The sequence below is a fragment of the Netta rufina genome, assembly GCF_964035555.1.
Source record: "Netta rufina genome assembly, chromosome: 19".
In the NCBI taxonomy this organism is placed as follows: domain Eukaryota; kingdom Metazoa; phylum Chordata; class Aves; order Anseriformes; family Anatidae; genus Netta; species Netta rufina.
Genome location: NC_140143.1, coordinates 7,671,389 through 7,699,214, shown reverse-complemented (window position 1 = coordinate 7,699,214; position 27,826 = coordinate 7,671,389). Strand labels below are relative to the sequence as shown.

The window sequence follows — 27,826 nt, the reverse complement described above, 5'->3', positions numbered from 1 at the left end:
GGGAGCTGCTATTCCCTGCCTGGCCAGGTAGATGGTGCTCAGCCAGCACGAAGTGCAAAACTGCTTTGGGAGACAGTTTTCTGGCCCTGCCTGAGGCCGTCATTCAGCATTGTTCCTGCTGACAGATGCAGGAGGTCCCGCTCCTGGCCCCAACCGCGCGAGGCTGACTCAGATCCTCGTCATTCCTCTCTTCCAGACTTTCCCCCGTCACTGGGGGATGGCAGGGGCCCTCTCGGTGGCAGATAAAACCGCAGCAAACGCTGCACCAAAACTCAGCGCCTCTCCATGCACCGCCTCCACCCTGACCCAACCTCCCTCATTTTCCGGATGCAAAAAGCCCTCCCGCTGCCACGCTGCCCCCACCTTTGCCCAGCTCTCCCCACAAAGCCCAAACCCCGAGCCCAGAGCAGCAGGGGACCGTTTGCCCATTTTTCAGGCTGCCCTGGCTCACCCCTGGCTCACCCCTTGCCGGGTGCAGGACGCCCAGGATCGCTCCGGAGCCGCGCTGACACCACGGGAGCAGGAAGCTTCAGCCATTTCCTGCAGGCACCGCTTTGCCCTTCCAATATTTGCGCCTCTGCAAATCGTTTGGGGAAGCAAGCCTGGCAGCTGGGGCTGTGAGAGCAGAGGAGGGGCTCTCCTGGGGAAAATCCGTGCAACCCGTCCAGTCCCTGCTTCCCCAGAGCAGGCAATAAAAGAGAAAAACCCAACTTTGCGTGTCTAAAAATGAGAAGGCCTCAGTTTGCTCCCTGTTCTAGCAACCACCCCACAAACCACTTAAGAGGCTGAGATGAGGCCAGAGTGATGATTCCTGCTCCCCCAGGGCTCTGCAGAGCAGTTTTGGGGCACAGGCGGATGCCTACACTGCTCCCATCGCCTCCTCGTGCTCCTTCCCCAGGTAACACGTGGGGGCACCGCCTTGCTGCTGGGGGACAAAGGCTCCCTGGGTCCACAGAGAGGCATCTGATTCACCGAGCTCATCCTTTGCGAGGCTTTTTCTGCCCAGGAAACGAAGCCAGGGAGCAGAGAGGAAATCCCAGAGCTCCTTCGGGGCCGGGCAGGAACCCTTCACCTCCCAACCTCGGGGCGTGCGCTCCCGAGCTGTAAGGGAACTTCTGTGTCCTACTCGAAGTAGGGCAGGGAGGACGGTGTCCCCAAGGGATGGCAGGAGCTCAGATTTCATCCCGCTCCCCCATAAAACAATCCCTGGAGACAGCAGGGGCCACGCAGGGCACCGGCACCACCACGGCCTCATCCCAGCCAGGTGTCCCCAGCCCATCACGGGTGTCCTCTTGTCTCCTCCGAGGCCACAAGAAGGGGCAGTTGGGGGAGCTCGGGGGTGGCACGACCCCAGGGAAGGGCTCAGCAGCCAGTGAACTCGGCCTCCCGCTTCCCCCCCCCCCCATTTATCAGTGCGTTGGGCTGCAGGAGGAAGTGAGTTCAGCCAGAGTTTGTCTAAACAATTCAGTTTTATCAGAAACGCTGCTCACATCTACTCCTTCTTTTCCCAGGACAAATCTGGACAACTCCAAGGTAATCTCCATTCTCCTTCCTATCTGCACAAGATGGAAACAGGGGAGGACACGAGGCAGAGAGCATCCCAAACTCCCCGCCCGCGCCTGCTCCACCCCTCCCAGCATCAGGAATCTCCATCACCGTAAATCAGGAGGCAGCATCCATCCATCCATCCATCCATCCATCCATCCATCCATCCATCCATCCATCCATCCTTCCATCCATCCTTCCATCCATCCTTTGCTCCCTCCCATTCACACGCATCCAGAGGTTACCTTCCCTGGGCTGCACGACCCATAAATGACTTCACTGCAGCCCCAAACAGCCCCTTGTCATCTAACCACCCAAGAAAATCCAAGAGAGAAAGGCAAACAGATCACCAAACACATGGGTTTCTGGAGACCACCCGCTGATTTTCAAATTTAGGAGAAAGCAGACAGAAGGGCGGAGCAGCCTGGAGACGGCTTGATGCAGAAACAGGCGGACATCCTCCCTCTCCCCCAGGCCAGCTGCAGGACCCCCCCTGGATGAAGGAAACAGTCCATGCAAGGATCAAACCCCAGACCTCTTGCCACATCCACCAGCTCGTTATTAGGACAGAAACTGGAAGGGGTGAAGGGCAGAGGGATTCACTCGAGGTGATGAGCAACTGAACACCAAGAGCAGCTCCTGGCCAGGCTCTCCTGCCTCCCAACCTTGAGTCATCTTCTCAGTGTTTTCCAGGCTCCCAGTCCCTGAATTTATTTCCGCTACAGATGGCAGTGAACCTCCAAAACACGTTGTGTGTGTGATGGAGCACAGCACCCTCCGTGCCGTAGCGGCAGGAGCTGCACAGCAGGCTGTAACTGGGGACTCATCCTGCACTCCCACGTACCAGCAGAAGGCTGCAGAGGACACCAGCACCTTGGTGCATGGGTTAAAAGCAGCACAGCCTCCTGGATCAGAGAGAACGGCACACAGGGTAAACACAAACTCCATCCAGAGCCAAAACGTGCAAGGGAAGCGAGCAGGCAGGGTCCCAGCCCAAGCCGGGTGGGCAGTACCCGCAGGCCCCTCCAGAGCTCCCTGTCACACATGGAATACACCCAGCTGCACTCGTGCTGGAGTTAAAAGGAGTTAAAAAAGCCCCACAATTTAAGAGAAGTGAGCTAACAACTGAGAAAGCTCCTTAAAGACCTTACGTATCATTAACTTTTATCACTGCCCTCTGCTAGGCACCATTTGGGATTCCCACCTAACCTCCGTTGGCTGAGAGCTCCCCAAAGGGAGCTTTAATGTGGGAGGGGAGGAGCGTGCGTCCTGCTCCACGCACAGCAAGGGAGGAGGCAAGGGCAGGAGGCAGAGCCACCATAAAACCTTACAGTACTGTCGATAAGCATCAAAGCCAGTCTGATCCCCGAACCTAAGTGAATGATAGCCCACAGCAACCCGCTGGCAGAACAACCCGACCCAAGGGCAGCAGCTTTGCAGGGGGGCTGTGAAGGACCGTGGATAACCAGGACCAGCAGCTCGCACAGGTCTGTCCTGCTGCAGCACCCTCACCCACCTCTGTCTCTGGGAATAACGGCCAAGGGGAAAATGTGCCTCGCCAAAATGGATGTGTCTCCAGCTGAACTGAGTGCCCAGGGTCTCTCTCTTCACACTCAGCAGAGAAAAAGCCTTTTGGAGACCCAGATGGACACGCTCAAGCACAGACCTCTCCGCTGAGATGGGGAGAACACCACACAGCACACACACACGGAGCCACTGGGAGCCTTCCCTGCACAGGTCTCTCTCGCTCACAAAGAGGCAAAAGGAGGCAGGTGCTCGGCTCCCACTAAATATTTCCGTGCCCCCTGTGAACACCAGCCAGAGGCTGTGCTGGAGGTGCACCATGGAGCCCCTGCAGCTCCAGACCTCACAAGGGCCAGGGCTGCCAGGACCCCACAGCTCGCACACAGCCTGGACGCGCTCTCTGGGGCTGACAAGCTAGAACATAAATCCAAGGTTATGCTCATTTTTGCTGAAGCATCAACAGTCTTTGGAGCTCAAGATGTTGAAAGATGCTTTCAGTCATTTATAATCCCCATTAAACAAATTGCCTGCGCTATGCAAAGACCGACCTGCTGCTTCTACCGACCAAACTGCAGGCAATAAAACCAAGGAGGAGCCAAGCGAGTGAGAACCCCGTGTCAGCACGGCTGAGCTGGCACAGCGACCTTGCACAGTTTGTTAAAATTATGTGCTTTTCATAAATTCATAAACACGCCAACTTCTGCTGTTTGTACAACACTTTGGAGCAGTCCCTTCAGTCCGGCCTTGTCTCTCCGAATGTCCTCTGCTGCCTTCATGCCAAGACAAGAAGAAACAATCGAGGAGGGAAACGTTTGTGTGATCCTACAGCAATCCAGGTTGCTTCTGCTCTGAGACCCGTCCAGAAGATGGACAAAACAAAAGCCCCACACTGAACTAAGCCGGAGGAGAGCAGCCCTCTGCCCAAGCCCCCTGCACGAGCAGCTGGGAGGCGAGCAGAGGCAGCCACCCGCGCGGAGCCGCTGCTTCCATTTATAGCCACGCTCCCCTCGCCTCCACAACGTCTTGGACAAGACAAGAGCGTCTGTGGGGCTGTTTGTTTGCTGGGGGAGCAAGGAACATGACTGGCCAGCTGTCAAGTTATCTGCTTCGGTCACAACAACGTTTGATCTTCCCCAAACAAGTTTATCTCCGACCCATCTCCACGCGGTTCCTCCGTCACGGTTTATGGCGTTGGCACCGTACCCAGCCCGTGGTGTCCTCTCAGCTGCCGGCCAACAGAAACATCTCAGGCAGGGACAGAGCTCTAGAAATAGTTCAGAAGAAAACTATTTCTTCGCGGCAGAAGGTTCATCACCATTGCCATCACTTCCCTCCCCCGGCCAAGACACAAAACGAGCGGCCGGGCCTTACTGCAAGAGATCAAAGCAAACCCTTTGTTTTTATCTCGGTCAAGATAACGGGTTTTATTTGCCTTATCAGCCTGCAGGATGATTAACCTAAATGTGAGAAAGCTTCACGATGCCAGAGGAGCTCAAGGGTGGGGAGCATGTCCCGGAGCACAACTGCTGCAGGCTTCAGACGAGGCACAGAGCGGGCCCTCGCCCCGGCCTGCACGCGATGCCCGGCCATGGCTGCGGGTCCTGTGGCCACAGGCCGTGGTGCTCACCCACGGGCTTGGGTGCAGCTCAGGAAGGCCCCTGCAGCCGCACGAGGCTCCAAGGCCACCATGAGGAGCCCCACGGGACCCCACGGGCCTGCAGGGCCAACACCCCGGCCTGGTGCCCCTGGGGTACCGCCGGTCACCTTCTGCCTGCACCGGGAGGTTTTGACCTCTGCGTGGACACGCTCAGCCTTACACGCTCCCTGCAGGTTTCTGGGAGCACTGATGTCGATGCAGAACCTTGTCCTTGATGCACAATCCCATCCCCAGGCCCAAACCAGACTTGGAGGAGCCCTGCCAGGTCGCTGCATGGGGCCACGAGCACCCCGCGGCTCAGCACCCAGGGCTTCGTCCCGTTCCCCCCTCAGACAGGGCAGGGCAGTGGGAGCTGTCACATCTCTGATGGGAACCTCCTGCTTCACATAATGAATCTGGCTGCTGAGATCGCTGCTTTGACTACAGGCCCTCGGGGACCTGCAGTGGGGCAGATGAACTCCCTGCTTGTATTTGTCTCCGAGGCACAGCCCGCGTCTCCTGCAGGTCTTGCACGGTGCAGGAGGCGGCAGCAGCAGCTCGGAGATTGCCCTAGCTCCCCTCTAGGTCACCCTGAAGGTGTGCAGAGGAAACACAGCAATGGGCACACAAATGCTCATGCTCACCCCAATGACCACAGCTGGACACAACAGCAGCCCACGCACTGTGAGTCTGGGAGCAGTGCTCACGGTGGGTGAGGACGTGCAGCAGAGTGCCGGCACATCCACATCCCCTGGCCTCTATCCCACCCCAAATACACCCCAAAACGAGCTGAGCTGTTCCCTGCACAGCCAAGGGGAAGAGAGCAGGGTGGGAAGGAACAACCAGAAAGCTGCCAGCCCCCCGCTGCCCTCCCCGCGCAGGCACACGGCCGTGCACGTGGCCTCGCGTGGCTGCCGGCGTCCCCGCGAGGGGACACGAGCATCTCCCACGCATCGGGCTCCTCGCACGCCCTCCTTCCAAGTGGCTGGCGCGGCAGGGCTCCGTTTTTCCAGATTATCTCATTTCTGGCGCCTGCCCCGAGCACGCGGATTTGGGACTCTCTGCGTTTCTCATTCAGAGCCTCCCCGTTTGGGATCTTGGGCTGGAGGCACTTTCCTGTTAAAAATAATAACAACAGAAAGAAAAAAAAAAGGCTACCCGTAACGTAGCCCAAATGTGTCAGCTGGTTTTAAGGAAACGTTTCCCTACAGCTTTAATCTCTCCGTACAGTTAAATTGCTGTGCAGCTCAGGGAGCTGGAAATGATTACTCACTGTTTATGCACACAGGCCTGGCCTCTTTATTGTGGGCAGAGCCATGCTCGTTGTCTCTGGATCTCTCCAAACCCCTTGCTCCAGCCCTGCTCTCATCCCTACAGAAGGGCACCAAAGGAAAGGTGCCCGAGGCTCTGCTACGAGCTGGGGGCTCGAGGCTCACTGCAGGGTCTCCAGTTTTTGGCTACGTCCTCCCCAAGGAGAGCTGCGCATAGCTAAGTCCTCTCCCTCTCTGCTCACTCTCACGGAGCCTCCAAGTGAAAAACAGCAAGTTCTGAGGACAAGGCTCACCACAGGGGTCCAGGGCTGGAAAAAAGAGTGGAAAAGTTGAGCTGCTTCGTTCTTCTGAAGTTGTCACGCTCTCTCTGCTGAAGAAGAGGAGCGGGGACCTCACTGCTATTTCAGGGACCCTGGCCCCCACGTGGCTGTCCCAAAGGGACCGGGGGGACAGCGGTGGGACAAGGCTCCAAAAAGCTGGAACCTCGGGCTCTTTGCAGCCAGTTTTACCCACAGACCACCACGGATCAGCAGAGCTGTGCTTTGTTCAGACTGACGGCTGGACAAACTCACTGCAGAAGATGGTCAGGCTCCTGTTTTGGGTGAAGGTTCCCGTTACTCACCACATTTACCTCAATTCACCAACCCAAGCTGCAGAGCCTCCCTGCAAGGAAGGATCCCAGGGGGAACCACCACGGCCTTCCTGGTGTGCAGGAGCAGGGAGAGGGGCAAGGGGAGGCTCTGGCAGCAAAGCCACGGGCAGGGACAAAAAGGATCACATCAAATCATCAGGTCAAAGCGGCTTCCATTTCTCATCTGGGCTCACTTCTCATCTGTCACCAGCCTCAACCCCAAACACAAACAGGTCCAGATCTGGGGGCAGCGCAGATAGAAGATAAAGCTGACATGAAAAACACGAACCTTGCTGGGCCCAGCGATGCCCTTCCCCTCCCAACCATCACCAGTTTGCAAGGCACAAAGAACAGCAAACGAGATCTCCTCCTGGACGAGTAAGCCACCGGAGCGATGCTTCACAAGCCCTCAAGCAACAACCCCAAACTTGTGAATCCTTCAACATGCCTCTGAAAACACGTTTCTAAGCCTGGCATTTACCCAACCTCTGGCACCCTGGCCAGGATTTCCAGGCCCCCTTCCCGAGGGACAGGCTGTGCTGCTCAGCGCCCCGCTGGGGCACGCGGCAGCTGAACAGGGGGCCCCTCTCCTGGTGCCCCCCCAAGGAGGGACACGGCTCTGGACAGCTCTGCAGCTCCCCCCTGAGCACAGGCACGGCTCTGGGTAGGCTGGAGAGAGCACACGTACCCGGGCACAGAGTTACGGGGTATTTTTAGAGCTCTCACATCCTCAGCTCAGTGACGGGAGGCACCAGTGGAAGGGGAGCTTCATCCAGACAGCAAAAGCATCTCCACCACCCAGCCCTGAGCAGGAGGAAGGTCCCATAACAGAGAGCCCTCGGGGAAGCCGGGTGCCTCCAGCTGAAGGGAGGTCACGCTCAGCGTCCTTGGGCTTCACAAGAAGCATTGGGAAGGCCGGGTGGAGGCAAGCACCCCACAACAAAGCCTGGGCATTTCTAAGCACGGAAACCCAAAGCTGTTCATGCCTCTTTTTCCCCCTTGGCACGTTCTCCCCTTGTGTTTGCCCGGTGCAAAACCTTGCCCCAGCTTCTCTGACCCACTCTGAGCCCAGTCACCTCCTCACCCAGTGCATCTTGTTCCTGCACCCCACCGAGGCCCCACCTGAGCTGTTCCCCAGCGGTCTCAGCCCCACACTTAACGAGGCTCAGCTCTGATTGAGCCTCTGGCAGCAGCTGGGGGAGATGGAGAGATGCCGCCCCCTGCCCAGCATCACCCCCCGGGTGGGCTCCTGTGACCAGTGGGGTGAGAAGCAGCCAGGGCCCTTCCTGCTCCTGCAGCTCTGCTTCTGGCTCTTCTCGGCCGGATTTAGACTGAAAGCCCCTTTTGTGGCAGTGCCAGGCCGTCCTGCTCTGTAAGGCAGGCCCCAGACAGCTGGGCTCTTTGGTAAAACTCATCCCCAGCAGCTGCCCTGGGTTTCTGGAGTCCTTTTTGATGCAAAGAGCCCTCCCTTTCCCCCCTGGGCAGCTGGGGCATTCAGCAGCTGAGATGATCTCCTGCTCTTAAAGCGCCCAACTGCCTGCAGCCCTGAGCCCAGAGAGCTCCCCGCAGCCCAAACCCAGCAGGATGAGGCCAAGCACGGGGAAAAAAAACAGGTCCTGGGCATCATCCACACTGCTGCTGGGGACAGGGCGCCTGGCAGGGCGGCCCAGGCTGAGCCACCACTGAAGTTGTGCTCAGACCTCAGCTGGAGCCCGAGGGATGCTCCGATCCCTGACGTTATCAGGCTTTGGCTCCAGTGGCCAGGTTTCTGCCCGCAACCCCAAGCAACAAGATGAACAAAAACCATCCCAGAGACACCTCCAAAGCCACCTCCGAAGGGACACCTCAGTCCCCATCCCACCAGAAGCTGCTCTGGGCGCTGCACAGGCGCTGGCTCTGCGGGCAGAGCTGGCCCGAGCGCCCTTTTCTGCGAGCAGTGCGCTTTTGGCACTCTCTCATTTTATTTCTCCGGGGCTCGATAGCATCTCTTATTCAAACTGACAGCTCTTTCAGCCCGAATAAAACCAAGCTAACAGCCGTGTATTCAGACACGTGTGAGCCCAGAGCCGAGCCCAGCCCCGAAAACCATCGCCGCCTGGGCTGGAGGAGCAGCACCCCGGGCTCAGCACCCTGCGCAGGTGTTGAACCCGCAACGAGGAGCGAGGGCAGCTGTGAACCTGCCTCCCACCCCCGTCCGCAGCTGTACTCACCCTCTTCTCTCTTTGGTGGGCTCTCGACCAGCGCCGGCTGTGGTTTTGGCTCTGCCTGGGGTGGCTGCGGGGCCGGGGCAGGCTCCAACCCCTCCACCTGCCGCGCCGGCGGGGCCGGGAGCTCGGTGGCCTTGGCTACCTGGATTTCCACTCGCTTGGTGGCCACGTCGGGCAGGGCGGTGTTGGCCAGCTCGGCTCGGCGCTGGGGCATCTCGGGGATCTTTGAGGCCGGCGCCTCCGCCCTGCGGAGCCCGGGCTCCTGGGGCTTGCCGAGCGTGATCTCAGTCCTCCGCGGGGTGGGCTCCGGGGGTTTGTGCCCCAGCACATCTGCTCGTTTGAGGCCGAACCTCGACAAGGCCGAGGTGGAGTTCTCCACCTGCTTGGACGAGATGTCAATGGAGATTTCTGTTCTTCTGGACACCGGCTCGGGCAGTTTGGGTCCGGAGAGCTCCACTCTCCTCAGAGAGGATTTGGGGGATCGCTGGCCCGTGGGGTCTGCATGCCGGGCAGGCGGCTCCGAGTTCCTGGCACCGAGTTCCTGAAACTTCTGCGTGGAGCTGGACACCGTGGACCTGAGGAGGGGGTTCGGGGTCCGTCTCTGTGGGGTGGAGGAATTTGAAGACTGATCTACCTCCTCGACCTCAAAAGATCTTTTCAGAGCTGAAAGACATTAAGGGGAAGGCAGAATTTAGTTACCAGCCACCAGCGTGCCTCAAGGGACACTTACAGGAACTGTCTGAGAGTCGTGGCCCTATTGCTGCCACGCGAGGATTCACAGCCCCACTGACTGCCTCTGGGGACCGAGGGCCAGGCTTGGCCTCTTCAGAGAAGCTCCAGACCCAGAGACAAAGCTGGCACTTGGACCAGGAAATTCAACCCCAGAAGCATAACCTGGAGTGCCAGCCTCCCCTACACCGCCCCACAGCCCACCCGGCCCCGCTCCCCACCACGGCACAGCCCCGGGCCCCGCTCCGAGCCCTTTCCTTTGCCTCTCGCGCCCAGAGGATGCGCAGATAAACACCGGCTTCCCGGTGACCCCTGCCAGCAAAATCCTCGTCCGGAACGTGCAAACAATCTCCGAAGAGCCCTGAACCCAAATAACGCAGCTACAAAAACAAAGGTGGCAGCCCCAGGAGCGCATATCCTTAAAAACAACCCCAGAGACCGTCGGAGCCAAAGGCTGCAGTGCTTCACAAACAACAGCACGAGACCCCCAGTGCAGGAAGGGGCAAACCGGGAGGTGTGAGGGACATCCACAATCTCAACAGCATCACCCCTGTTTTAACCAACGGGGAAATTAAGAGGCAGAGAGAGAGAGAGATGCAACACCAGTGAGCGGTGAGATTTAAGAGCCAATTTCCCACGTAACATGTCCAGAGGCAGCACAGCCCCACTTTCAGCTCCAGGCAGGGTCTGACACCGCTCCCACCACCACCCGAGCCACGAGCTGCCCTGACGTGGACGCCCAGGTCTGCAGCAGGCAGCACAGACACCCGCCTTTAAAAGAAAAAGAAATCGCCTTTAAAATCCACCCCGAGATCCCCCGGGATGCCAGGGATGGGGGGAGAGCCTCGCACATGGCTTTCCCTCACCCCTTGCCGCCCGGCCACCCCTGGTCCCCCCTTGTCCTGCACCCCGGGAGGAGCTGCAGCACCTGGAGGTGTCTGCGTGCCGCGGAGCAGCCCCGGGCTGGGCCACGGGAGGCGGCTGCCGGCTGCGAGCAGGGGCAGGGAAGCGTCCACGTGGCAGCCGCTCGGCTCCGCTCCGCCAGCAGATCGCAATCGCAGCTGCTGACACGCACGGCTTTGGGCTGTTCTCCTTTTAGGGGGAATACCCAAAGAACTGGGAAATGCGAACGCCAGGCTTTAAAATCCATTCTGAAAGTGTGCTGGCTGGGGGCAGGAGCCTCCCCGGGATGCTCGGTGTGAGTGACCCCGCAAACACGGCTCCTGGGAGCCCTCCACACCCAGCAGCAAGCACAAAGGGACATACGGATGTGGGCAAACATCTCCGTCCCCCCTCTGCAGCCCAAAATCCCACACGGGAAATGCTGGAAAGCAACAGCGTGCATGGGACGGGCTCCTGCCCCACGTGCAGAGAGGCTGCCCAAGCCTGGAAACCCTGCGGTGCCATTTGGGTACGGCATCCAAGCTGCTCATTTGTACCCCCCGGTAATGAACAGTAATGACAGGAGGGGCCCCGGGGGGCCAACTAGCAGTGACAAACCCTGCACCTCAAAATATTCAGGGGCAGAGGGCAGGAGGCAAGGTGGAGGATGGGGAATTGTCCTGCCCCACGGAGAGGGGCTGTTCCCCGTGGCACAGCCAGAGCCACGCGGGGGCTGCCACCTGCGGAGCCACCGCACCTGCGGGGAGGAAATGGAGAAGCTGGCAAGGAAACTTGCATTTTCCTCCATTTTATCTGCTCTGCTTCCTGAATCCCCGAAAAGGCTGCATGGCAGGCCCAGCAGAGCTGCATCCAACCCTGTTATCAGCACCCAAGAACAAGCGACCGATTCACAGCAGCCTCAGCCTGAGAGCTGCTCTGACGGGTCCAAAGCTCTCCAAAACCGAGCGGGAGCGCAGACATCACCACTCCCACTCCCCGTCACGTCCCCTACTCACATTTCAGCCCCCTGCCCCAAACCCCAGGTTTCAAACACCGCAGAGAAGCCCAGGCTGCACTTTGCAGGGAGCCAAAGGAGCAGCAGGGACGTCCCAAGAGCAGCCCCTCCTGTCCCCAGGCAGAGCCACGCGGGGAAGGGGACACGGGCAGAGGACACGGCCACGAGCTGCCAGCTCCCCGATGGATGGGATCAGGGTTTTGTCCACACCAGGCTTTTGGAACCTGCTCGCCACTCCTCCTGCCAGCAAACTCGGTCGCGTTTTATTCCCCTCAACAAAGCAGCCTGACAGCCTGGTGACAGACGTGTCTGGAGGAGCTGACGCCTGAAGCAAATGCTCTCAAGGAACCCGATAGCAAAGGAAATGCTGGCGAGTTTCTCCCCTTTGTGAACGTCCCTCTGGAAATGTCTCTGCAGCCAGCGGCTCGGGGATTTCCTCATGAGCTGGCAGTGAGTTTTGGGTATGAAGATCCCCGCTGACCTCCGGGGTTTGTGGTGTGAGCCTCCCATCATCCCAGCTCCCTTCAGCCCCCGTGGGATTTGCCAGCGCCGAAAGAAACGAGGGCAGCAGCGACCTGGTGGTGAGGAACGCGGTGGCACTGCAGGAGCCGCTGCCTGCAGCCCTTCCTGCTGACCCCAAGCCTCTCCAAGCGCCCTAAGCCCGAGGCAAACCCGCACCCGCAGCACGGCCCCTGGAGCGCTGCCACCCCCTGTCCTTATCTCAGGGCTGGCCTGGGTACAACACCCACAAATGGCTTTTCTCCAGGTCTTTCTGGGCAAAATAAATGAGGAAAAGGTCAAAGCCCAGACACAAAGGGGGTTCCCAAAGTCTGAGGAAGAGCTGCAAAGCCGTGATTAGGGGCACAAAGGACTGGACCCAGCCAAAGATCGCTGCCCATGCCCACGCTGCGCCCATGAGCAGCAGCGAGGGGGTCCCCAGGGGGGTCCTCAGGGATGCCACCTCCGGTGACACCGGTCCCCAGCACAGCTGGAGCTGCCCTGCACATCATCACCACGCTCCTGATCCTCGAGCAGAAAAGAGAAAGAGCTTGGGAAGCAAAACAACGGCCAAAAAAATTAAAAAAAAAAAAAAAAAGGAGAAAAGCTTAAAAATAGCCTGTCCTGTCCAGAGCCAAGAAAGGAAAGCAAACAGCCTCTGCTCCGCAGGACCCTCCCCCGGCTTCCTGCGGGGAAGCTGGCGTATTAATTAAAACAACAGGAGCCCGAGGCCCCGCTGGCAGCCGTGGGCAGTGCCCGGGGTCCCTGCAGGCTCCAGGGCCACGTCCCTGATGTCCCAGGCCGAGCAGGGAGCGGGACGGCCCCGCTGCGGGGTTATATCCCCGCTGTGACGTTTTCCTGGGGCTGTTTGGTGTTAGCAGGGCTTCCCCTGCCCCGGCAGCAGCATCCCTCCCGCTGGGGGTGGTGGCGGAGCGTCGCCCTTCCTCCTCTGCCCTTCCTCCTCTTCCTCTCGAGGTGCCTGCGCCGCGGGGCGTGAGCGCCAAGCGGGGTTGTCACTTACACGCCTTTCCTTTTAACCGATTCCGACCCAATTCAGGCAGCCACTGCCTCAATCCGTGCCGCGGGAAGGCAGCGGCTCCCATCCCATAGCACAACAAGCTGGAAATCCCCTAAAGCCAGGTTCCCAAGCGCTCCCTTTCGGTGCCAACCCAACCCAGGCAGCACCACCCTCAGCCCCTCATGCCTGTGCTGCGGATCTCTTGCTCGGCCCCTTCCCAAAGCCCTGGAGGCAGGGACAGCCGGGCAGCCCCCGCACTAATCCTGGCACGTGGGGCTCCGTGTGGCAGCACCTGCTGCCTGCTGCCTGCACACAACTGCGGCTCCTGCCAGCCCCCGGCCTCGACCCCCCGGCTTGGCAGCCCGGCTGGAGCAAATGCCAGCGTGCGCGGGGGCCGCCGCCGCTCTGGGAAGTAATTTTATCCTCCGAAAATGTTTTGACACATGGAAGAAAGCAAATCTGCACTTCAAGTTTCACGATTTCCTTCTGCTGCCGATGGTTTCCCCCCTGCTTCAAGCCCCGGTCTGGAAACGCCGCTTCCCCCCTGCGCCCCTCCTGGCACGGCCGCGTCCCGTCCCGGTGCCTCCGTCCCCTCTGCCCTGCCTCTGCCACCCCGGGGGCTCGAGCCAAGTGGCTGCAATGCCCGTGGGCTGCTCCCCGCCAGCCTGGTGCTGGGGACAAGACACAAACGCCTTCATCCTGGGCTCGAGCACTGCCAGAGAAGCAGCAAAACGCTCGTGCCCCCGGCTGCTGCGTGCTGGGGATGCTCGCACGGTGCGGCTGCTGCGCCCTGGTTGCGTCAAGGTCAGGCCCCAGTGGGTCCTGGAGGTGGTTAAAGCTGCTCTTTGGGGGATCCTGCAAACTGGGAAGAGGGGGCAGAGGTCTGGTTCAGATCCCAGAAGCACGTACGACAACAGCCAAGTTTCCAGAGAAGCCACAGCCACGCTGTGCTGGGGGCTGGGGGTCGCGTCTCATCGCTCCCCTCCCTGCAGTCCAGTCCCCCGCCACGTCCCAAGCCCTGGGATTGAGGCAAAGGCACCCCGGGGACACGGAGGGCTGGGTGGCTCCTGCCCCAAGGCCCTGAGCATCCCTGTGGGTGCTGGGAACCCGGGGGCGCCGCGGCTCGCCCTGCCCCGGGCAGCACGTGGGAAGGGGCTGTCAGCGCAGCAACATCTGCTCCTTCTTTCTTTCCTTTTCCTTTTCAACACAACACCCCACGTAACAGCCGAGGGGATGCTTTACACAAGGAAACCTCTATGCCCAGAGCTCCGGAGGAGACCAAAATAAACAGCGAGGGACGCTGGCTCCTCCCGGACCTGCGCTAGCTGCTTTGCAACTCGAGCCCCGGGCTGTGCCGCGGTGCTGAGCTGCTTCCCATTAAACATCCTCTGCCCCTCGCGTGGTTTCTGTAACCCAGGGGTTACGTTTGCTTGCTTGCTTAAGCACTGAAAGCTTTCCTTGCGCTTTCAGACACATAAGAGCCTTATGGGAACGGGGCAGCCAGTCGCCCCGGTGTTTCACACGATACAATGGGCTCGTTTCAGAGCGCTGACTTTCTCTAAACTGCTACCAGATGGCGACCTCCTGTTCCCGGGGAGGAAAAAGGGGGAGGCAGCGGCCGCAGGTGTCCTCTTTCAGCGGCCCCCCCCGGACCCCATGCCAGTAACTGTTCCTGGCTGTTTGTGGCCATCTGAGCTGCCCGGAGCCCTGTCCCCCGGCAGCAGGAAGCTCCCTGCCTCGACTGGCCCCGCTGGCACCCTCCCCGTGTCACCGTGGGGACACCCAGGTTTGGTTTTTAGCGGTGCTTACCCGAAATCATCGCCCGGGGTGCTGACAGGGAGCTGCTGATGGATAGCTGCCAGCATCCAGGACGCCTTTAGGAGCGAGACGCCTTGGCTATGGGAACAACACGATGCTCTTCACCTGCCTGCAGGCCACGTGTATGGTGTGCTCCAGCCCTAAAGCTCCTGCAGCAGGGCACGCGCCCACCCGTCCCCACAGCAGGGGGCTCCTGGCGGTGCCAGGACCCAAGAGCCCCCAAATCCACCTGTATAATGAGAGCTGCTGCTGTGAATGGTTTGTGCAAACACAAAAACCCTTCCTTGGACTCCAAAACCAGGGTCAACAAGAAGCTCCCACACGTTTTATGGCCTGACACGGGGAGACATCAGCGTCACCGCGCTGTCACCGTGCAGTGCTTCGTGAGCTGTGCAAACCGTAACACGAACTGAATTACGGGGGAAATGTGGGGATAAATGCAAGCTCGGAGCTCTGCCGTTAAGCGAGGCCATCCGAGCAGCATTTCACTCCGGCGCAGCAAATTACACAGACAGCCTCTGGGAGCGGTGCAGCAGACCCAGCCATTTGTCAGCACGCAAGAGCAAAGTTGGAACTAAGAATAGAAAAAAAAAAAAATAATCCACACTCAGATTAAGTCAAAATCCCAGATTTCCAGTCCCTATAAGGGAGCTCTAGAGAGGTTTTAGCTGCGATTCTCCGTTGCACTTTGTTTCATATCACCACTAACCCTCAGCAAAACACTTCCAGATCACAGCAGCTATTTGACTTCCCTTATGAAATGAATATTTGGGCTTCGCACACACAACCCCGCGCCGTGCAGGGCACCCAGCCCCACAGATTGTGTTACTGGCTCTCCGCACAGCTTTTGCCTCCGCTCTGTGCTCCACTTTCCTTTCAGGAGGGGAGAGGGAAATAAATCCTCCCTGCCTCCCAGGGGACTGCAGCTTTGTTTTGACCCACCGGGGTTTCCCAAACACTTCGCAATTATCGCCCAGAGGGCCGAACTGTGATGCAGATGGTCCTGCAGCCCCACACCACCGCCAGTTTTGGTGCTGGCTTGCAGGGCACTGGTGCTGCAAAGGGTTACGAGCAGGCAGGGCCCTGCATGGCCGGCCTGAGAGAGCCCAAAGCACTGAGTGGCGTCAGAGGCGCTGCCAGATGCAGCCGGGGCTGAGTCACATCCCCAGGCACACAGAGGGGACATCAGGAGTGACTCAGGTGGGCGACAAGCCCCGGGGATGGGGCACTGGGTGATTAAGCTGATTCAATCATTCGGTGATTACATCTCAGCTCCATAATGTGCTCCAGCGGGAGGAGTTGCAACACGGCTGGTTAAAATGCTACAGAAAAGGATAAATCAGCACAAGGGGTTAGAGGAGGGGGGCACCTCCACCAGCAGTAACTCCAGACACAGCTCCCTGCCCGCTGACCCCAAGGAACCAAACCCCAAAAGCAGGTACCCCCAAACTACCGATCCGAGGGAGCTTCACCCCAATGAGAGCTGAGAACTCCCCGGTGCTGGTGCTGCCGACACCGAGAGCACCCCTGGGTGCCTGTCAGCTGCAGGGCCACCCGAGGAGCAGCAGCACCTCGTGGAGATGTCCCCAGGCCAGCGTGACCTCAACTCAGGTGCCAACACCGGGGCCTCTGGCCTGGGGGACGCAGGGGATGGGCGGCACTGCCACCAGCCCTGCCACCAGCCGAGGTGTCCCTGGCAGCCCCGAGGGCTGAGCGCCATCCAGCAGCCTCGCAGAAGCAATCACAGTAAAAGCCTGAGTCACGGCGTCGGGAGCTGAGAGCCCTCCTTCATCGGGGGCCAGCTTTTTGGGACAAGCCAAGGACAAGGTGGCACATCGCCACCACCCCAGGGCTGCTCCCCACCGCTGCCTTTCGGGGCAGGGAGGGCTCAGTGGCACAGTGGGTGGGTGCCGTGCCCCCACGAGCAAAAAGAGGGGTGCCAGCACCGAAGGGCACCCTGTAAATGTGGAACAAGAGGTGGCCAGGACACAACCCCAACCCTGTGCCAAAGGGCACGACGATGCAACCCGGCCCTGCCCCATAAAGGGGCCCCTGATGGATGCTGCCCCCACCAAAAAGACACGTCCCCATCAGCAAGCAGCCTCAGACCCATCGGCTCGCTTTGCAGGCTTCAAAGGAGCTGAACCAGGGCTCAGCATCACTGCTGCCTCCCCGGCCCAGCTCTGATGGCCAGGAGGTGCCCTGCAGGGGCTGCAGCACGACAAGGGAGGAAGGGGAAGGGGAAGAGCCTACGTAATGGCACTGCAGAACAACAGCGCCTTAAATATCAAATATCAGAGCTAGAAACATGAATATCTGGGGTGATTATGGGCTCTGAAGCCTCCATTATTGCCTTTGGATTTCTGACAAGTCCCAGCGCAGGCTCTCGCGGCTGCTGTCTGGGGTCTGGCTCCTGGGAAAAGGGGCTGAGCGAGGAAGGGCTGCAAAGCAGAAACGGAACCAGCAACAGGCAGCGGGGCCGCAGGGCACCCGGAGGTGTCAGGACGCTCGCTCAGCAGCAGGTTTGCTGGCGTTTGTTAGCCAAGAGACATAGGCACGGTCCCTCGGACACAACAGCGCGACCCTGAGCGCTCCAGGAGCGCTTCCCCTCACTGCTGCCATAAACTAACAAGAGGCACCAAGGAGCAGAGTGGCACGACTCCAGTTTGGGTGATAGCTCAGGAAAAGATGCTACCAAGACCCCAGAGAGCGGCGAGCACTTGGCAGACGTGCTCCAAAGCTTGACTTCCCTCCAGGCACCAGCCGTGCCGTGCAGCCAAAGCACTCAGCCTGGCCCTGGTGCACAGACCCGGCCACCCTCCGTCCCTTCCCTGCAGCCCCTTTGCCAGGTTCCTGTCTAATTACTGCAGCACCGTGCTCGCTTGGCCCAAGAGGGATCTCAGACGGGCACCAGAGCTCGCCCTCCCCGCTGACACAGCTCCTGCCAAGGACGCTCTGCTCCACGCTGCGGTGGTTTGCCCGTCCCCGAGGGCACGCGGCCCAGCCCTCGTTGCATAAGATGGCCATAAACAACAACCTCTGGCCGATCCTACATCCTAGCCGGGGCCAGAGGCTATCCCCAGAGCCCCGCTCACGTGGATGGAGAGATCCACGTCCTGTTCTTCCCGTTCCCACTCCCTCACAGCCTCTCTATTCCCAAGAAACCAAATATACACGGGGAAAAAAAAAAAAAAAGAAAACAAGCCACAACTGCAGGTCTCCGCTGCTGTATCCAGGCAGATGCAGTTTTTCCACTTGGCACGTGAAAGGCCAGTTCCTCCGGAGGAGACGTGGCTCCTGCCTTCCCAGCGGCACCTTCCCCAGCTCCTGCCTCTCCCCACAAGGGCAGATTCGGCAGAAAGCTCCCCACCAGCCCGTCCTTTTGTCTCGGGCTCAGAAGTGTCTGTGAAGCTCATCTCTGGGCCTGCTGGAGGCGGTGGCTGTCTCGGAGCAGGACACAACTGATCAACCAGCTGGGAGAGCGCTGCCAGCCCGTCCCGCACCACCCTGGTGGTAAGGAGCATCGGATGCCCCAGCTGCAGGATTAAGTTTTTTTGGGGATGGCCCAGGAAACCCAACAAGTGGAGTCCAGGAGCTTCGCCTCGCTCTCCGGGTTGTGATGATCCTCGATGTAATCTCCAAGATCTTTTTGCATTTCCTTTTCCAGGCATTGAGCCTCCGCACACCCGGGGCCGTGAGTCACGCAGCCCGGCCCCCTGAGCTGAGCCTACAAAACCCCCCGCGGGAGGGACGGAGGGGCCTGGATCCAGGGAGGCGCTTAGGGAAAGGCGAGACAGCCCCGCTGTCACTGCAGGGCCTTTCCCTGTATTGAATTCGAGGCACACCACCCACATAACACCGCGACCATCCCTCTGCGGGCTGCTGCTAAGATTAGCACGGGGCTGAGCCCTCCACGGGCAGCAGCTGCCGCCTGGTGCAGCAGAGACGCCAGCCCCGAGCCAGCCCCACCGGCACGTGTAGCCCCGGGCACCCCCGTCTCTGCTCAGGACAGCCCTGAGGACGAGCCCGTGAGATTCACGGGCATAGAAAAGGCGATTTCTGCAAGCCACCTGGCCGCCTCTTTTCGTCTTGAATGACCCCAAAAAACACAACATCACTTGGCCCAACTCATTGAGACAGAGCCTGTGGCTGAAATCCTACAACTAGCGCTCACCGGGCAGCGCGAGAGGTACCTACCCGAGGGGAAGGTGCCGACAGGGGAGAAGGAAAAACAGAAGTGATGATGAGAAACCCTTCCAGCAGCACCGAGGGGTGCTGGCGGGCTGGGTGCCCCGCACCCTCGGCCCCACAATGCCAAGGTTTGGGCACCAGCGAGCCCATCACTCGGCGGCAGCCGGGGGTTCGGCTTCTTAACGTTGTCCCAGATTTCCCAAGAGTTGGGCCAGGGGAATGAGTAAGGCAGGGAAAGCTCCCCAGGGGCTCAGCCGCTGTGGATGAAGGCTGGCTGCTGGTTTCTGCCGGAGCGGAGCTGCGAGCCCAGGCTCTGGCGTCTGACCCCGCCACGCTGCCCTGTGATTTCTGCAGTGACAGCCCCGCTCGGCACCGCTCGCAGCTTGCATCTCCTGGGATCTTTGTGCTTCGGCATCAGCACGTGGCGAGGGGCCTGGCGCTGACCCGCAGCACTGGCAGAGCGCTCGGTGTCACCGCTGCCAGCGCCATCAGCACCTTCCAGCACGCCAGAGCCTCGGCTGCAGCCACGCTCCCAAGGGAGCAGCTCGTCTCTGCTCCCCCTTTCAGCAGGCCACGCGCTGCTTTTAGCTTGGTGGCAGCGAGCAGGAGGCCTGCACCGTGGGGTTATCTCCCTGCATCACCACCAGCAACCACGAGCAGCGAGAGGAGCATCCTCCTCTCTCCAGTCCTACAACGAGGGCCTGCAGCTGAACGCCGAGGACACCGACGCTGCAGCAGGGCTCACCCTGAGCAGGATCAGGATGGTTTGGGCTTCACACGATGCTCACCCTGCCCCTCGTCCCACCACCCAGCTTGACCCCCTGCGGCAGGTTCCTGCAGCCCCAGCAGAGGCGAGCTTGGGAAGTCCTGGCACAACCACGGCTGAGCCAGCGGTGCTGCCGAAGGCCTGCCAGAATCTATAAAGCCCTAACTCACGTCCTGCAAAGCTTGGCAAACCGCAGACCCGACGCTGCTCTCCCCCAGCTGAAGGTGGGGAAGCCCTTGCCAGAGGAATGAGCGGGGTTAGGGCTCCCCTGAGGTGCTGCTGGCTCGGCGTGAGGTGGGCGCGCTGCTGCTGCCTGGACGTGGCCATCCCCTCCGCAGCGCCGGGCACACAGCCTGCTAAGCTATGAGTATTTGGTACTCTTTCCTTCTCCAAAAAGGCCCCTGCATCGCCCACAGAGCTGGGGGTGATGGCAGTCATGGATGCTGCCCCTGCTGCCCTACAGGCCAGAAATTAATTGCTCTGTACTTGGTACGCTGCTGAGCAGCCCAGAGAGCGAACTGAACCGTGAACCAGTCCCCGGATCCCTGCTCAAGGGCAAGGGCAGGCCTTTTTTTGGCTGCAGCTACACAGAGCTTTCCTCAGCCTCTCCCTGCCACGAGGCACCGCGCATGGCTCAGCCTCACCAAGGAACACGCCTGGCTCAGAGCAAGCAGCCCCAGGGCTCCCCGCAGAGCCTTTACCGTACCCGAGCTGAGAATTACTCCTTCCTCGGGGATTTAAACACAAGAGGGGCAGGCAGGAGACCTGATATACACAGCTATAACCACAGATACAACCACACATGCAGCGCGGAGCCCTGCGTGGGGACGCTCCCCAGCCCCCAAAGAGGGGTCACGACCATCCTCATGAGCCCTGGGGCAACAACCCCACGGACATTTGGGCTGCTCCCTGTCCCCGTTCCCCTTGGCCCCGGCCTTCCTACAGGATGTGGCTTCCCTCGGCCTCCCGCTAACCCTCCGCCCCCACCCCGGCGCTGCGGCGGAGCTGGGGGCAGCACAAAGGGGTGTCAGATGGGGCTGCGTTTTAGGACGAGGGCACCCCAGAGCCCCGGAGCAGCCCGCTGACACCCCAGCCCTGCCACCCGTTTCCTGCCCAACCTGGAAGAGGAACCGCGGGGCTTTCAGCTTCCTCGTCTGCCCAGCAGGAAAAACAACACTTCGCTCCTCCACGGAAGGCAAGAAGGAGCGAGGCAGGAGGCGGTGAAGCTGCCTCAGCCTATGGCAACGCACACGGCCCCTGGACAAGCTTTCATCGCGGCCCCCCGATCCCTACGACTTTTTTTTTTTGTTTTTTTTTTTCTTTTCTAAAAGCCGCTGCACGGAGCTCGCCTTGGGTCGCTGCCAGGACGCGGGAGTGCATGCGTGCAGGGACGCTGCTGCTTTTCCACAACTCCGCTCTGGAAGATGAGCTCCCCCCAAACCACCCCCTCGCTGCCTGCTCCAGGCAAATCCCCCTCTCTCCTCTCGCCTGCCTCTCCCCAGCTGGCAGCAGCACCCTCTCCACAAACCCATTTTCTCGTCCCTTCCCCAAAAACCCAGGCCAAGAGCCGCAGCCGCCCGGGTTGCCGGCATCATCCCCTGCAGCTCGCCGGGGACTGCAAGGAGATACCCCAGCGGGGAGCGGTGCAGCGCTAGCAGGCAGCTGGAGCCGTGCCACAGGACAAACCCAAAGCTTTCTGCCGCAGGCAGCTCCCGCTACGGCCGTTGTTGTAGCTCAGACTCGGTACCCACGGCGCAGCTTGCATCCAAAAATCAGGGAACCGACAGAAAGGCCAGCGCCGGGGGATCCACAAACTTTTCACTGCGTCACGCGCGCGTCCTCGGCTGAAAACCCACCGAAAGCAAGGGGGAAAGGCAGGAAAGCGAAGCGTCCCGCAGGACCTGCGTTAGCAGCCGGCAGCGGGGCGCAGTGCTGCTCCAGACAAAGCCACGGAGCCGAGGCAGAGCCGAGCACGAGCCCGTCCCCGTTCCCCCTTCCCAGCCCTGCCGAGCCCCACGGCTGGACCCGCACAGCTGGACCCACACAGCTGGAAACGCACAGCTGGGATCACACAGCTGGAAGCTCCGGGGGGCTGCAGGGGATGGGATGGGGACAGGAAGGGCTGTGGGACCCCAATAGGGCTGTGGGACCCCAGGGAGAGCTGTGGGACCCCGATAGGGCTGTAGGGTCCCGGAGATGGCTGGGGGGTCCTGGGTAGGGCTGTGGGACCCCAATAGGACTGTAGGGTCCTGGGGAGGGCTGTGGGATCCTGGTAAGGTTGTGGGACCCCAATAGGACTGTAGGATCCCGGGGATAGCTGTGGGGCTCCAGCAGGGCTGTGGGGTCCCGGGTAGGGCTGTAAGACCCCAACAGAACTGCATGGTCCCAGTAGGGCTGTGGAACCCCAGGAGGGCTGTGGGGTCCGGGGAAAAACTAAAGGCTCCCTGTAGGGCTGTGGAGTCCCGGCCAAAACCGTAGGACCCCAGGCAAATCTCGGAAGTCCCCCCCGACCACGACCAGTCCAAAACCCTACAAAAACCCCGCTGACCCCCAACTTTTCCCCATTCCACCCCCTCTAACCCCCCCTCCCCCAATTCCTTTACCTTCAAAGTCGGAGATGATGCCCTCGAGCTGGGCGTTGACGGCCGGGTCTCCCATCCCTGCCCGCTGCCTCCCGCGGCCGAATGAATGGCGGAGACCGAGCGGCAGCCGCCGCCTCCCCCTCCCCGACCCCCCCCCCCCAAGCCACCCCCAGCCCCGGGCCCGCTGCCACGGCCCGGCCCGGCCCGGCCCGGCCCGCCCCACACCGCCCACTGGCTGCTCGCACAGCCCGTCAGCACGGCCCGCCCCAAAACGGGGGGGGTCTCCGAGGGGTTGTCCCATAGACAGTGGGGCTGGGGGAGACGGGTTTGGGGGCCTTAGGGGGCTGGGGAAGTGGGGCGGGGGTCTTGGGGTCTCGGGGCTGCCCCACACGCACGCAGCCCCCGTGGGGAGGGGGGGTGCTGGTGGGGTGGGTGAAGGGGGGGGTTGGCTGCTGGAGGTGACTTCGGGGGTCCTGAGTAGGGCTTTGGAGGGCCCTTTGCTGGCCCCAAACTGGGCTTCAGAGGTCCCTTTGCTGGCCCGAAGCAGGGCTCCTCCTGAGGTCCTTTCTCTGGCCATAAACAGGAGTCCAGAGGTCCCTTTGCTGGCCCTAAACAGGACTCTGGAGGTCCCTTTGCTGGCCCTAAGCAGGACACTGCTAGAGGACCCTTCACTGGCCCCCAGCAGGGCTCCTCCCAGGATCCCTTCACTGGCCATAAACAGGACTCCAGATACACCCCTTCACTGGCCCTAAACAGGGCTCCTCCCGAGGTCCCTTCACTGGCCATAAAGGGGAGTCCAGAGGTCTCTTCACTGGCCCTAAGCAGAGCTCCTCACAAGGTCCCTTCACTGGCCATAAACAGGACCCCAGAGGTCCCTTCACTGGCCCTAAGCAGGGCTCCAGATGCCCCTCTTCTGGCCCTAAGCAGGGCTCCTCCCGAGGTCCCTCCCAGCCCGCAGTGGCTGCCACCAGCAGTGGCACCCTCACCAAGCCACCCCCAGCTGCTGGGTCACACCAGGGATGCTCTCAAGCACCCCCTAAATCCTTCTTAATCCCACAGCCCTGCAGCTCCCCCAGTCCTCCTCTTTGTTCTCAAACCCGAAGCAGGGCGCTAAGTGGCAGCAGGCACCCAACACTACCGACCCCAGGCCGCCTCCGCAGCTCTGGAAAATCACCACCAACACAACCAGGGAGGCTGGGGGCCTGCCCCGAGCCCCGCAGCACCAAAAGCATCTCCCTCTGACCCAAAACACCAAGGCACACGGCAGTTCCAGGCACCGACACGAGCCCCTTCCATGCACATCAGCCCGCTCGCCACGTCTCACCCTCTCTGGGTTTCTGCATCTCTGCTCGTCATCGGATGTTTCTCCCCTCCCACGTCGATTCACATTTTGCCCTCTTGACCCTCTCTTTTTATCCTCCCCACCCCACGCTTTTGTAACCTCATTTAAAAGCGATGATACCCCTGAAAATGCGTCCAGACACATCAACAGGAAAAGCACAATTAATGGGCTTGGATTTTACTCCACCTGGGGCAAACCATAAAGAAACGCTATGCAAAGCAGTGGTACTGCTACCGTACACCACTGCTGAAAGTGCATGCTTCATCACATGTGTCATACTCTTAATTTTACAGCCCTTCCACCTCCAAAGAAGTCTGCAGACACCACAGGCTCTCCAATAGCATATGTGAACCAGAAAATGAAACCAACAGCGCCAATTTCCCAGACTCAAGAAATTCCATGTTAAAAAAATAATAATAATAATAGGAGAATAGAAGGCCAGGTTTTACATACTGGTAATAGCTTGAGGTTTTAATACACGGAAAGGCATTATTTGAAAACATGAGAACTGTTCAGCCAGCCTTGAGAACGCACCTTTAAAATAGAGGTATGGTATTCTAAGGCAGAGGCAGTGGTTTTCTTCTGCTTTCACAAAGAAAAGTGCTCAGCTCTTTCATTTCTTGCATACTTGGTGATGGCAGGAACCACCATACCACAACAGTGCAGCGAGGAGCACACTTTGCACCTCCGTGCAGTTGCAGATACGGAAACGTAAACACAGCCCTGCTCGATACGCTGTCCATAAAGACACTGGTGCAAATCTCCCCGACAGTCCCACTGCCTGGACCCCTCACCTGCTCCGGATTTCCTAGAAGAGACCAAGAAGCAGCCTGGATTCACAGTGGGGGCTGCAACTCTCTGTGCCGGGCTCACAGCCACTCGCAGGATGGTGCCTATTGCCCCCTTACACCCGATCCCATGCTGGCTGACCTGCATCACTGGCACTGTTTCTCTCTTGCCAAGTGCTAGCATGCAGGTCACATTCGCAGTCCATTCCAAGCGAGTAAAACATAGCTGTCGATATTCAGCCGGAGCTACCAGAGGAGTAAAAGCTGCTTTGTTAGGAGCTGTCGATGACTCCCTGGCCGGAGCTGTTACCGACATTGGGCTGTTGTGGAGGCTGTTGAGGATCATCAGTCCCTGCTGCACCCTCATCACAAGGCTCCAGAAAGAGTTTAAAAGGGAAAAATGAACTCATCAAGACAAACTCAAAAGCAATACTGTAAAAAAAAAAAAAAAAAAAAAAGATAGGGCCAATGTTAGGAAGGACTGAGCACACTTTAATGTTCAGAGTCTCTCCCCTGTAACCATCACAAGATTCAGCATCAGGCCTGCTGCTCGGAGCTTGGTGGCACCCTCTGCACCACATCCCATGGGGAACGTGTGGCACGGTGATGGGGCTGTTTCTGAGGCCCACTGGAGGCAATAAGAGGTAAAATTCCCAAGACACCAGTGAGGAAGCTCAAAGCTTTCCAGCAGAAGAGTTCAGGCAGTTTGGTTTGGTTGCTGTGCCACTCCGCAATCACCCTGGATCTAATATCTGCTGCTAATAAAGGTTTTAGCAAGCCAACAGGCCTGGAGAAGAGCCCCAAGAAGTGTCAAGTAATAACCCAACTATTAGAGTTCATTTTCATTACAACCGGCTGCCAGGAGGGTAAATATTGCACCCATGCGCACCTAAGGCACTGAGCTGGGGAGTGGAAGATGGAAAAGCAGCACGACTAATCACGGGGATATCCAGAGTTCTCACAGTAAATATTTAAAGCAGGGAGGTGTGTAACCAACTCACCCCACAGACCGTAACCCCAGCGCCTGCTACGCGGTGAAGGAGCGGGCTTTCTGGGGGACACAAGCCTGTCCTTCTCTCTCCTGGAGACTTTCATGCACCTTTATCTGATTTAGCCACTGCTAGAGGCTTTGCAAGACTAAAAAAATCACTTCCTCATCCAGCCCACATGTAACAACCAAATAGCACATCATCTGCTTTGCTAGCCACCTCCTGAACCCCAAAGCTTGTGCTGAGCTGAGGTGCCAGGCAGGCAGGCAACCCTGGCAAGAGAGCACGGTCCCAACGGGACGGAGCATCCACCTCCCTGCAGCTCCTTCCTGGGGCTCCCCAGCAGCCCCTCGGAAGCACGTGTGGTACTGCTCATCCCAATTTAGCTTCGGCGAGGCCCTGCTTTGCCCTTGCCTGGCAGATGGCAGAGATTAAGGACCCTGAGCCTGCTGCTGACACTCCCACACTCAGCACGTCACCCACCTTCCTCCTGGTAAATGAATCGGGTCCTGTTCCTTCTGTCCTCCGGGGCAGGTGTTTTCTTTGGCCTCTTAGTCATTTATTCAGCTTTGCTGCTCCTTTGTCCCAGCTTTCCACAAGTGTTTGTTGATGGATTTGCTTTTAAAACAGGGTGCAAACACCGTATACTTAGGTTGTGCTCAGTGCAAATCTCTCGTGCTGGCTGCTCCCTTGCTGACACAGTCAAGGGCCTCACTCAGGTTTATAAACCACGGGACTCACCTGGAGTTCCCTGCTAGCTGGGACCCCCAGAACATCTCACACAGTAACTGCTGCCCCAGACACGATTCCTGTTTACAAACCACCGGCTGCAGGAGGGTTTGAAGTGGCCCTGCTCACCACGCTACAGCTCCTGGTTTCCTCACCAACCCAGGGCACCGACTGCCCAGCCCTCCTTCTTCCACCGTCACTGCTCTTCAGATGAGCAGCAAGCTTCCTGCAAAGCTGTTTTGCTGGCCTAGAAGTGATTTCCTGTCCCGAAAACACAGCCTGTGAAATCTGCTGATCAGTCACCCAGCTCAAAGTGGCACGATGCCGCGATAGCTGGCAAGAAACCTCAACCCTTGTCCCCGTGCTGCCATCCCTGTGCTGCCACTAGTGGATGGAGGGCTATTGTCCTGACTTTTTAAATGTTTTTCTCCAAACTTTTCTTCCACAGCCTCTTTCTCCCAGGCTGGTGAAACCCCAGCAAGGCAGCTGCACTTCCCAGCACAGGTTTTGGTAAAAGCTGTGCCAAATGGGAGGAAAAAAAAATGTCTTTTTTTTTTTGGAGAGGGAAGGCACTGGCATTACAACATCTCTCATCAGGACAGGTGAGGGCAGACAGGGGACTTTCCTATCCACACACAAACTTTGAGCAGCACTGTACCGTCTGCTCGCAAGCTGCAGGTTTTGGGGCAGATTTTCTTCCTCCCACAAGCCGAGGTTTTTCTGAGCAGCTCTCTTATCATTCTCAAAATCTGCTGCAGTAATGAGCATCAGACTTGGTCAGACGAAGTGGCATGAGTCACTGTGGCTGCATGAATCAAATTACCTAGTTCACAAAAGCCAGTAATTCATCCCCAGCATCTTCCTTTTCCTCCTCCTGTTTTAATTAGAAAACAGAGCTCTTTATAACTGTGGCCGCTTCTAATAAAATGCTTGGAGACTTTCTGACCAAAAGTACCAGGCAGGAGCAGCTAAACACTGTCATTAACTACCTAATGCTTCTTTTGAGAATCCAATATCTTTTCTTGCTGCTGATGGAGGATGAAATGCCCTTCCCAGCCTTTTCAGGTTGGTGTGATGTGTAGGTGGAGGCTCTCGTGGCACCAGCCCCCACCACCCACATCCCCACAGCATCATTTTGTCCCTAAGCACAGCACAGCGCTGGTAGCAGCTCCTCTCAGACGGGCAGCACCAATGCAGGATAACATCCAGAAACAAAGGCACAACAACCCACACAAGACAGATGTTGGAGGAGAGGGAATGGCAAGTCACACCTTTCTAACCAAATAAATAAAATTTAAAAAGCTCTTGCAACTACTTTCCCTTCCACTCGTGTGCTCCCTGCAGCTTCTGAGTTCCTGTGCTTCTGCTCAAAACCATTTTTGTTGCCAATCCCCAGGGATTGAGGTGCAACGATCACCATTTTACAGGTGGGGAAACTGAGGCACACAGCCTCCAGCACTGAGAAATGGGGAGCTGGCGAGTAATAAACTCGCAGGAGGAGCTGGCCTGGCTGGGGCGCTCGCTGGGAAGGGCAGCGTGCCTGGCAGAGGACGTGGGGGACACTGGAAGGAAACCCCGACACTGGTTCCCATCGCCTCCGCCCAGGCTTTTATGTCGATGACGCCACGAATCCAGCCCCGCTGATTACACAGGAATTGTCACAAA

The 27,826-nt window shown here is 58.9% G+C and overlaps 1 protein-coding gene across 1 annotated transcript in view; it reads right to left on the bottom strand.

Moving 5' to 3' along the window:
* SEPTIN9 (septin 9) overlaps positions 1–22,416 on the bottom strand; it is a 56,529-nt gene extending 34,113 nt beyond the window's left edge. Inside the window, exons 1-2 of the mRNA XM_084298592.1 lie at positions 22,335–22,416; positions 8,818–9,477 (exon numbers count right to left, since the gene is read on the bottom strand). Of these exons, the coding sequence (XP_084154718.1) occupies positions 8,818–9,477; positions 22,335–22,389 (715 nt within the window). The 5' untranslated portion in view covers positions 22,390–22,416. The remainder of the gene's footprint in view (positions 1–8,817; positions 9,478–22,334) is intronic.
* Between the last annotated feature and the right edge of the window lie 5,410 nt (positions 22,417–27,826).